At 39.8% G+C, this 12078-nt stretch overlaps 1 protein-coding gene across 3 annotated transcripts; it reads left to right on the top strand.

Annotated features, from left to right (window-relative positions):
• The first annotated feature begins 632 nt into the window (after nt 1-632).
• On the top strand, nt 633-12058 carry LOC111254659 (uncharacterized). Of its 3 annotated transcripts, none has more exons than XM_086974877.1 (5): nt 633-694; nt 7177-7261; nt 9646-9843; nt 10047-10204; nt 11466-12058. In XM_086974877.1, the coding sequence occupies exons 1-5, from the start codon at nt 648-650 to the stop codon at nt 11539-11541; spliced, it is 564 nt and encodes a 187-aa protein (XP_086831003.1). In that variant the 5' UTR covers nt 633-647; the 3' UTR covers nt 11542-12058. The 3 variants fall into 3 exon arrangements, with proteins under 3 accessions (XP_086831003.1, XP_086831005.1, XP_086831004.1); XM_086974879.1 differs by lacking the exon at nt 633-694 and adding an exon at nt 6082-6104; XM_086974878.1 differs by lacking the exon at nt 633-694 and adding an exon at nt 6135-6518.
• Nucleotides 12059-12078: the final 20 nt, after the last annotated feature.

Raw genomic sequence — 12078 nt, 5'->3', positions numbered from 1 at the left:
ACATAATATATATATGTTGAAGGTTTCGAACATAACAGTAATTTAGCACTGACTTCTATTGCTGGTAAACAAAGTACGAAGTTCTCTTGCTAACCCCTCGAGTATCACGAGAATTATCCGTGCTACGAGATAGTGAATTTAAACGTTGCACCTCTCACAGCTCGGCGTTAACTACCTCGTATGTAAAGTTGTTCGTGTGATTGTGAAGTACACTAGAATGTCACGGAATAATTGAACGGTCCTAAAGGATACAACAGTATTACGGTAAGTTGAGCTCGCGTTATTCATTATGTATACTGATACATCCTTCATTTTTAGCTTGGCGAACCAGCTCGTTCCACAAACGAGCAGCACATTCTATAAGAATCAATGGCCGGGAATATGTGTTACCTCACACATTTGCTGGTGGCTGTAACTGGATAGGACAAAACATTGTTTCGATGTATAAGAAGGGCGTTTGGAAGGTGCGCGAGTGTTGACTATAGAAAAGCTCAGCTCTAGTCTCAATGGCAACAACAATTTTGTCGCAAGTGATATTGGGCAGTCGGCATAATAATAGCTACAGCAGCTCCCTCTCACAAAGCGGCTACATCTTCTAACTAAGCGAATCCCGCTAAGCCATAGTTTGACCGTAGCTGGATTGGTGAATGGTGGATGCGCACACGGCCCGCAAGAGGCAGTGGCTGGCACGGGAGTACGTATTATAGCTTGTGCTGTTAGGTGGTGATGGTCACATGATGATGCCATGACGTTGCCGCCGCTTCTAGTCGTCGTCAATAGGAGACGGCGGGCGAGGCAAACAGCGGCAGCCAACTCACCGGGCTGGATGTATAATTTTAGAAACAGGACAGCAGTTTGCTGACAAGTTGTTTTAGGTGAATCGACGGCTGCGTCAGCTGGCGAAAAATCTAGCCGTCAGCATAAAGCGAAGCTGAAAATTCATTCGTTAGCTTAGAAGACAGACGGCAAGTGCCTACTGGCCGCTACGTTGTCCTGTTGTTTTTCTACTTATTGTACACGTGAACTGGGAGGGATCATTGGAGGTGACTGCCAGGTTCCACGGGCGCTCTGAGTATAAGCGACGACACGAAGTAGATGCGACCAGTGCTTTCCGCTGTGGTTCGTGCGTAATCGGAGCCTCTGTCCGTCGAACAGTTGAGTGTGCTTCTCATACGACGTAATGAGTCGCATATAATTATTTCTGTAATATGTGTGTGTGGTGTTGTTTTGAGTTTTGATATCTGAAGCTGGTACACATATAGGCTGACATAGAATACGTATATAAGCGTAAGCTCACATAGCGGTCAGCCACCGATGGCCGCAAAGAGATTCCGTTTAATGTTAATTCTCAAATATCCTAGGATATCAGAAAGTTACGCAAGAAACGTCACAAGGAGTGCAGCAGCAGCAGCAGCAGCAGCAGCAACAGCAAGCACATGTGCAGAACACGCACATTTTGGTTCAGGGCGTTATACAATAGAGCTAAGTCGAATAAGCATTCATCCAAACGAACAATGAACTAAAATGCCATGACATATTCAGTGCAATATGACCAGCACATGGACGGCAGGCGTTCAAACATGTGTTTCTATTGCCTGTCTTCAGGCACTCGAATGTGCCACCAGTTTAACGAAGACACAGCTTCACCGCATCTTTTGTCGCACCTCAATACAGGCGGATTCGCAGTCTGGATGGGTTTTCGAGAGGAGTCGAGCGCAGATCCATTCAGTCACCTGTAATAGCTTTTTATTTTACATGCCCCTACGTCCTGGCTTTTACGTTTCTCGTCATATCACCGTTAAGTATTTTATCTATCTACGCTCGAGTTCGATCATGGACCACAACGTTCCCCTAAGATTAGCAGTGCAAGTACGCTACCCACTAGGCTATCGTATTCTATATACCTATTTGCCCATAGCCGAAGCAAAGCCACAGTATAAATAACTGACTTGAGCTGATACAATAAATAATAGAGCGGCCCGTTTACCATCGTTAAGTTGCAGCGTTATTGGCGCTTCCGTCCTCGCTGAAGCGCGGAGTGAGTGTATAGCTGAACACTGACTTGGCGTCATAATAGTCACCTATCTAAAAACTCTGTTAGCAGACTATACATAGACCAAAAGCACTAGCGTGCTCTTCATGTACTAAGAAGATATCGATCGCTAAGAAGAACGTGTCAGAAGACGTTAATGGAATTAGCCTTTAAAGGATTTCATTATAAACGATCATCTTCGATATCGTTCATTCGAATTACCATTACATCAATAAACGCTCGGCTTACCTGAACATGGCCTACGATTAATTATTGAATTTGTTCCATCTTGGTGGCACTTGTTACCTGCGTAATGTCACATCAATTCACAGCGATGTCTCCAAAAACAACGCTGTACTAGCGGCACAGAATAAAGGGGCAGCTATCCAAGTTTCTTGGCGCTTCGAGGTCTGCCATTTTGGCCTAAGGAAGATATATTAGGACAAATAGCAAATAACTGTAACAATTTTTAGCGCCAACTGCTCCTTTGTACTAGTGTGTCTGCCAAGTTACCGATGTACACATGTACGTGTATAGTGGTAGTGAACGGGCGGTAAATGAATAAGCAAAACAGTAGAAAAGTTTTCCGTCCTTGCACCAGACCGTGAGTAAGCAGTCAAGTAATTGATGGTCGCTTACCGCTGATCGTTCTAATCTTCTATTAATCCTCACTGAAGCAAGCATACGATATTGCTATCGCTATTGAGGGGGCCATGTTGACGGTGCTGCTGGTACAATCAAAATCTTGAAGTCATCTTGAGAATCGCCTCCTTTAGAACGTCACCAAACCATATCAAAGGCTGAAGATAAAGAAAGAACCATGAACTCTTGAACGTATTTGTTAGTCAAGCGGCCTGCCTAAATATAGTAGAAAGAATCCAGCTAAGTCAACACTGGTCTGAACAGCTCCAGCAGAAAGAATAAACAGCAAACCTCAATACGTAAAGATCTCCAACACTTGTTACGCTAGATCCGCTTCCAGCATAAAGAACTGCTATAAGGAATTAGCGAAATAGATATAGCTGTATATATACTGAAGATCTGCTAACGTTGAAGCTTTTTTTTCAAGCTTAGCACTGGCTAACGACCAGACCTGAGTAGACTTTCTAATCTTTGACGATTTAGTTTTTTTACGATTCAGCATTGATATTGTATTATAGTAGTCCGATAAGGCACACGCCCGTTCTGCGTCTGATGCTTGCATATATGCCAAGAAGTAGTAATTACTATTGTTTTTATTATTTATTTATTTTAAAACGTTTGAGTTTATTCTCGACACGCAACAATTCTCCTGCACAGCCATTATTACAGTTACCAGCTGGGTGCTTCCGCATTTAGATGCGTCGAAATATTGGCCTTTGCCTTGTATCTGTAAGTCAAATTTTACATAGGCCCATGGCGTAATACCTGCACATGCGTGCAATCGTGAAAAAAACAGCATTTGCACACTAGGGACATGTGAAGTGCCCATGCTTATCGAGAGGATTTTCTCTAAATGGAATTCTCTAGTGGACGTTATGCTGGCTAACGATATCTGTAAACACAATTTTATTCTTAGAGCCTCATACACATAAGAATGCTGATGTGATAAACTCTGCTGGTGTTTGGCCTAATTGTGTATGAGGCATTCAAATGCCTACATAACCTGTTCTTAATATTCCAAAATCTAGCAAAGGTCTATGCAAACGCTCCATTATAAGGGGAAGCAAAAGCACTTAACGCTATTTAACTTTGCACAACTTGTGGCTGGTAGTATTCGGGACGCAATGAAACCACAAAGACAGAAGAAGGGGCAAAAATGAGAACGGGAGTGTTTCCTTGTCCCTTCTGAAAGGAAAAAGAATAAACAAAAGGACATTTTACAGAACAAGAATATAAACATAAAATCATTGAGGTGAGACATTCATAAGGCTATGAGGTATATTATCTATAGCGTTCTCTATTCGAATAGCGAATTATTCTGTCATTACCGTGGAACTGTGGGGTGCGGAAGTCTCGTAGAGTCTCGTATGTTGCCTATCATGCAATTTTAAGACTACGTCGAGATTTCAACAATTTTCCCATTAAAGAAATGATTGATCTTTTGAAATTATATGGTAATCTGTGGGAGAAGTGTATGCCGAGTATGGTGGATAATACACCTTTAACTGTGGCTCCTGCCTAACGTTTTCCGCCGTGATTCTTGCAATATCAGGTTGAACGTAGTCAGTTCGGTTAAGTAAAACTAATTTACCTAATTTCTTAGGTCATATATATATATATATATATATATATATATATATATATATATATATATATATATATATATCTCGAGATACTTTTATCAGGTAGATCACGAAAATAACAGTTTATTAGCTATGACCTTTCTCTTGTACAAAGACATATAGCTTCTTGCACTTGGTCCATAAAAATTTGGAGCAATATCTGATGAAGGTCATAGACAGCGGATCTATTAGAGCACGATGATTTGAGCCGTTCATTGCCATTTATGCATGTTTGAACATAGCTTTAGCTTCGTAAAACCTTTAGTATATTAGGAATACAAAACAGATGGTAGGTCAAAACTTGGTTTTAATCCCTTGATGAACTGGGGTGTTCCCGCACGGGGATCGATCGGCCGACTGATTCGTGCTCTCCGCTGGAGTCTGAGAACAATCTTGAGATAAATAGCTTTGGGTCGAATCTATTACTATAAATTTGCAAGAAAGAGGCTTTTCTGTATTGCCTCTATGCTGTAGGACTCATATACCTGGGATAATTTTGAAGTCCAATAGCCAAAAAGTGCTAGTAGCTAAAGCAGATGGGGTTCCATCGCATGTGCAGCCACTGTTGTCCTCCTGCGCTTCTTCGCTGCATGCAACAAAAAGTTTCTGCCGTTGAACGAAGAGAGTAGTCCGAGCTTACTAAAATTATTTGCGTAGGCAGAAAGCGACCTGACGAGATAAAGAGCGCGCTTTAGTAAACAGTCCTTTCCCGTACTTAATCGCCGCAATTTTCGTCAGATTTACGGTTAAATCGGGATCTACCGAGATTTCATGCCGTTTATCTAACGCTTGTGAATATGGAAAGCTCGCATATATAACTAAGTCGTCGGCGTACAAGATCATCTTTATAACGTTTTGGACCCTCGAATCCCTGTTGGTAGACCCTTTAGAAGCGCCTAGAACTGTAAAAGGTTGATGTATCCCCTACGCGAAGTCTGTGATCTATGGAAAGGGAAACGTGTTGTCATCGCCGATGCTCATCTGATTTTCCTGAGGATATTCCTCTTACGTTACCAGAAACCTCAAGAGGATGTTTCTTAACGCCGAACTGAGGGCTGCTTTGAAATCCACGAGTATGGCTAGCATTTTCTAGCACATACTTTTCTTTCCGGTCGCAGGCTACGAGATTGGCGTGTTTAGGAGAAGCATTCTGTAGGTGCTCGTTCTTTATATGATTCAAACTAGCTGCCTTACTGGGAGAAAAAGAGATCCAAAAGAGTATAGATGATATCCGTCAGTAAGAAATCAGCTTTGATGGTGTCTCTTGTCTTCGCAAGAATTGTCTGCTCCCAGGCCGACGACGTCACACTTCCTTAACCAAACATAGCGATAAACCATAATTCAACAAATCGCCATTTAATATGAAGCTGATACGTTGTAAGCTTCGTATTGGCTTTTTTTTTTTATATAGATATCTTAAAGTGACTTAACAACGCGTGTCGTCATATTCGGGGTTTAATTGCTAGTAAATGATAACACGAATTATTTTACTCAGCTAGCGTTTAATCTTTTTTTTTTTCGGTAAAACAGCCGGGTGACGCAAATGCCAACTCTCGCACAGAATGATATGCGAAGAGGGATTATACAGGCTTCGATTCTGTTGCGCTTCTTGTTTTTGGGCTGGCTCAAGGGCCCGAACAGCTTTCTTGTATTTTTAAAACTTTGTTGCTCGAAATTTATTTATTCGTATCGTCACCAATTATGTGGTATTATATTTCAGTATATATAGTAGACGGAACAGTACTTTACGTATGAACCAGGATCAACTGGGACCATTTTAAATGAAGCTCTCTCATTTACATGAAAAGGTAGATCGGTCACACTCAACACTTGAATCATTACATCGGTCGTTTACGACCGTTTCATATTGTAACACACCTTTGAATGCCAGCATCGATGGGGTGCTGTATAGGATCTTTTCAAAATACGATACTTTTGCCGTATCATTAAACACACGTCCACGAATGTCTTACGTAACGTGAATAGGAAAGGGAAGAATAATTATTATCTTTCATTCTACATATGTTCTCCTATATAAGAACTATATGTTAACTATATGGCCCATTCTGTCGGTGGCCATTAAAAGGCTTGGCTATATATTAATTGACCATATACAAAGTGTCTATTGGCTGCATATAGCGCCAATATTATAACGCACTGTATGTTCTGGATTGTGCCCACATGTGGGCTTCCAATACAAATTTTATTCGAAGGCTATACAGGTACGATAAGTTAGCTTCCCAGCCACCTAACGGGTTAATATAATGAAAATTCTTTTGTATCAATAAGCGTGCTAGATAAGTTATTATTAAAATGAAAATTAAATTCATTTAGTTTTATCATTTGAAATATTTCTTTACTCGCTCTTTGTACATTTAATCGAGACTACCTTAAAGGCAAGACCCTACGACTAACGAGAGACCTTGGGCTTATGTTATCATCAGTAGCTTCACTTTGTTATTATGTATATCGTAAGCTTTCAGTCATTGACGTTATTTCTCTTTTACACGCGCGTCTTCTATAATTAATTAGATTTAAATTAACTGTATTGAGAAAAGTAAAATTTATATCTTCTTTTAAGCCAGATGCAGCTTATTTCATTTCTAATTATTTTGTCTCCAGGTAAACTTTACGAAATAATGTAAGTAAAAGTACTGCATAAATAAGTTACGTTAAGCATATAAATAATAATTGTTTAAACAGACTCTACTCGAAACTTTTCAAAATAGTGTCTAAACTTCGTTCATCATCATTGAAAAAATTGGCATTTATAATTCGTCTCGCAGATTCACTTCGGTAGAGCGTCTCGGTTTCAAATAGTCCAAATAGTAAAAAAGTTCCGCAGTTTAAGTTTCATACTGGCGTTAAACATTGTTTCAGACGGCTGGCCTTAAGCAAGGATGGTAGTGTGCCTACGATCAATTTCGAAGTTAGGCCGTTTCATCACTGCGTGCCTCCAACTTTAGTAGGTAAATACCTTACCACTACACCGTCGCATAGGCGAGTACAAAAAGATGGGGACCCATTTTCTGACTTCTTTAATATAACCTGCAAGAACGACTTTTCTGGCCAACTAAAAACTGTTTTCTATGGCCTCAGAGCGAAGTTAGGACAAGCGCTGCCCTGCACCTTTTTTATTTGGTGAACGGTCATTGTTCTTAAACCGATCTACATAGTTCTTAGTTTATTGAGATTCACATCATTTTGCAATGACCAAGGATGCTGCAAGGATTTATAAACAAAACGTAACAAAACACTTTTTTCGTTTTCCCACAACATTTCCAATATAAAAGGATTCTTATTGTATGAACAGCTTGTTTTTACAAGATAAAACCTAACAAAATCATTAATTATTTTTTATTATTTTATTATTATTTTTTTTTAAAAATGTTTTTTTTTCTAAGCAATTTCGTCCTAAGCTTCAGCATAACTTGTTTCCAGGGTCTAATATTAACCTGATCGTAGTATTATCTAAATGGTCTTCAGGGCCAAAGGGTGTGACGCACTTGGATGTAAGAATTCTACTACTTTAGCGGCCTCTTCGCGATCCTTAACAATAGATCGCATTTTGTGGCTTTCTCCGCGTGTCAGCGTTTTTCTGGTCATTTTTAGTCCACCAAGAAGATCAAGCTTGGAAAAAGACCCATCAGAAAAACGAACTGTATCTTCTACATAATATACGAAGACTAGTAGGATCACAGTGATAATAAAATTAGCGTCGCAGACAAATTGCATGCATATATATACTAATTACCATATATATACGTATATATAAATCGGTGAGTTATTCAGGCGGAAAATGTTTAGTTGTCGGACGGTAGTAGTCGCGCGGCTCAAAACAGAATACAGACTGGCCATATGTATGTGTGCGTGCCCTCCGATGGTTTTTCTGTTGTTGAGGCCGTCGCATTTGTTTAAACTGTCCGTTCCCGGGTCCCTGTAAGCCACCAATATTTACTTCCCATCACCATCCTTCATGACGCGTGAAGGCCATTCATTCAGGTACGGCGAAAACAAAACTATATTTGAAAAAGCGTCCGCTGTGATCAGTGACGACAGAAAAATTTTGGCTGAAACAACGACGTCACTACTACTTCTACTGTATCAGCTAGTGCCGCCATGCCGTTACCGCCATCATTTGTCACTATCTTCGCTATTACTGCAATGATTCTATGTTGGGTATTGCGTTCCTATAAGTGAAGCTTTAGCTCAATTGTGCAGCCCAACGTTCGGTCTCCGAAGTTGCTTTGATAGATACCACGATGTTACTACTATACGAACCACTATACGAACTATAGTGAGAGAGACGGGTCTAGCTTATTCAATAGGGAGACAATATTGAAGGAAGGGTACCGAGGGTGCGCACGCACACATCCTTCATTCGCGCAATGAGAAAGATCCCGGTATGTTGAAAGACGCTGATGTTGGTACAAGCGACTACACACCCTGGAAATCGCGTCGTTGCTTTGGTATCATTATGCTGTAGTTCTATTGCAGTGGGGCATCATGCTGGCGTTCTAAGCAATAGTAGTTCTCACCTCTTTGCATGCACGTGTAGAAGAGACACAAGCACTACGCGATTATCATGAACTTAAGTTGGAACGGCAGTAATGAGGTTAAAGGTGTACACATAGGCGCTGATGGGTTAGGTTTACTCCCTTCAATGGGAATGGTTAGTTGCTTTGGTCGTAATTATGGCGGTGCGTAATAATAATCGAAATCTTATAAAAGCGAGCAAGATGTTTTTGTTCTATATTAGCAGCAGGTAATATTGTTGTACACCAATGATGATTAGTAATAACAAGAATAAAGCTTACTAAAAAGGCGTTCCCTAACTCAATTCTACTCATCTGTGCGTAAACGCTATGTTTGTGTATTTATAATCTTTACATGTTATTTTCTAGTAGATTAGGTTAAACATTACCTCAACTTATTTAGAACGTTTACTGATCTTTATTATCTATTACTGTTACATATTAGTATGACTTCTTTTTTTATTTAGCAACCTACCATAGACAGGTAAGCATTACGGGATAATTAACGGAGCGTTTGCAAAAATTAGGTGAAAAATTAAGTAAAAAGAAATTCAGATCGAAATACATAATATAAGGCATTCGAATTTGCCACAAACTATATCGGAACTCATGTCCACCTCTTCTCGCGTCTTGAGCTTATCTGTATGCTATCACCTCTGGCATAGGACACCTAACGAAAGCTTATTATTTAATATGAGCCGTAAATAGAAAAATGTTTGGGTCTAAATGCAATGCATCGAGGTCGATAGCAATAGCTAGAGTGCGCGCCGCTTCTGAATGATGTACAGTCGTTTTTTCTTCGATATCGTTTTAGTTGGGCAGGGTTCCGCCGGCGATCTCCGATGCGCACGACCTCGTTGTACTGGGGCCAACAATGGTTCCCACAGCGAGCGACTTACGCTGCGGATCGAGCTCCTGCTTTCCGAACCGGACCTGTGAAACTAGCACCACTGCGAATTCCGTCGAGAACTCTACCTGCCGTTCCGGTTCTACGGACCCGAACATCGACAATGTGAGCCGCGTGTTTCTCGTACCTAGATGTTAGACATAACACAGACCGAGGGCAAGGGGTAATGCAGGATTTGAAGGTAGCTCGAATCGACCTTGACATTCGGGTGCGAAGTATTAAAGTGCTGTGTACTTTCAGTTTTCAAAACGAAGCGACCGATGATATGAAACTAATGCATTTCAACTTCATATCCTATTTGAGTGCAGAGCGTTCATCCTGTAGAAGAGGCTTCGAATGCGATCTTTATTGCCAGCGTGTCTTGTGCCGTAATCCTTGTCTTCTGTATCCTACTGGGATGTGGTGTTCTTATTGTACATAGAACCAAAAATAAACGGCGACATCATGGAACCTACAGTCCCTCCAGGTAAGAAATAGACGCTTTGGTCCCATAGCCGTCGTAATAGCTTTTTCGTAGCTTAATTATCACTTCAAATTGATTTGGACTAGCAAAGTTTGTAGTTGAAACTGACGTATTCCACAGTCACAAAATCGTTAACCGTCGTACATCCGAAAATGTTTTTAGGAACCTTCTGTTCACTAGCTACTCCACGTGTAGCATCGAACCTTTCATTAGAGCGCCAAATTTACCTACAGATATATTGAGCTCTGTCGTTAGAGGAGAAAACGTATTCTCTTACACTCTTTAGGGAGTTTTGCTTCTTGTCACAAACGTTATCAGTATCAAATATTTGTTATCGTAGTCTTTAAGTATTTAGAATACAGAGCGTAAAATTCAACGGTTCGGATACTTTGATCGTAAGCGGACGACACGTGCGGACGTTTTTTAGTTCGTTGCAACAAATCGTGTTATGATCAATGAATGTATCATGTAGTAAAGCGTCCTACACTTTACCACGTACCATAGGAATGAGATAGCTTTTCTGTAGCAATGCTCTTTGTAAATTTGCTGGAAGCTGCTAAACGCATACTAATATATATATATATATATATATATATATATATATATATATATAAAACTATTAGAAGAAAACAACTATTGAATAATACGGAACTAGATAACAAGGGGCTAAATAGATTCAGTTTGCCGCTTAAAAAATGGCTGGTAACACTAAATCTATGTGAAAAGATGTTTTATCTGCACAGATCACACCTAAACGAATGCGTCTTTCGAACGGGACAATGTTTGCAACTACTGAAAACAAACCCAACTGGTAGTCACAAAGTATGGGCATTCCAATTCTTTCAGCGATTTGTTTTAGATACTTAACCCTCATGGCTCTACCATTCGAGCTACATTTAATAAAACGTGGACGTTCTTTGCGACAATTGACTTTCAGCTATACCAGTTTACAACTAGTTATCTAATTCAGATTTTTATTTTATTAATAAAAAAAAAAGAGAAATATTTTAATCAGAAATAGAAGCAACGAAATTACTGGATTTGTGGGCTAAAAGACTCATTAGCTCAGAAAGTCCGGAGGTGAAGTCATTGCAGTACAACTACAGTTCTCCCGTCTGTAGATTGCGTCCGTAAATCCGTAAAACGAATTGTATAGGCACATAGACAAATCAACAATGTCACTCCAAAATGACAGTTAAAACAAAATCCTTATGGTTCTATTTAACAAAAATCTGAATTTTCCTGTTGTTCTCGTGCCTTTCAGGGAGGAGCAGTCTGGAGGACGACGTATGGAACTTTGTCAAGTACTTAAACCGCCTCCTATCGAAAGACTCATCTGAAACAGGCTTAACTGTGAGATCTTACTTGGATAAATCGATTATATACCGCCTTATTTATTCCGGACGGCCCGATAAAAGTACATAGCAATTTTGTTGTGTATTATTAGATGGCGTCGTTACCTTGGGAGAAGATGATTGTTGAGCGTTTTTTTAATATGAGCCGTAATTATTAACGTTTGTAACATGTTTTCCCATTATAGTACCAGATAATGTTGTTTGTTTTGTTACGATCAACTATACATTTTCAAATTACGAAGTAACTACCCGATACAAAGCATATGGCAGAAAAAACTCGTTTCGATAACGCACAGCGTACACAATCGTGGAGTCAAGTAAAAGATGCTCAAGTTTCCACTTACTATAGCTCCTTTTTTATATGAGAAAGTAACAGCTCATAATATCTAGCTGCATTTTATTATGACACAAATTACTTTTGTAAAATAAATAAGCAGTTAACTTAAACATTGTGTATAAAAACAAATAAATCATGCGATAAGTACGCCTTAGTCATGCAGCATCTTGCCGAAAACTTTTTAA

Source organism: Varroa destructor, unplaced genomic scaffold (genome assembly GCF_002443255.2).
Source record: "Varroa destructor unplaced genomic scaffold, Vdes_3.0 BEIS01000007.1, whole genome shotgun sequence".
In the NCBI taxonomy this organism is placed as follows: Eukaryota; Metazoa; Arthropoda; class Arachnida; order Mesostigmata; family Varroidae; genus Varroa; species Varroa destructor.
Note: the sequence above shows the minus strand (reverse complement) of the source record. Positions and strands in the feature narration are given on the sequence as shown.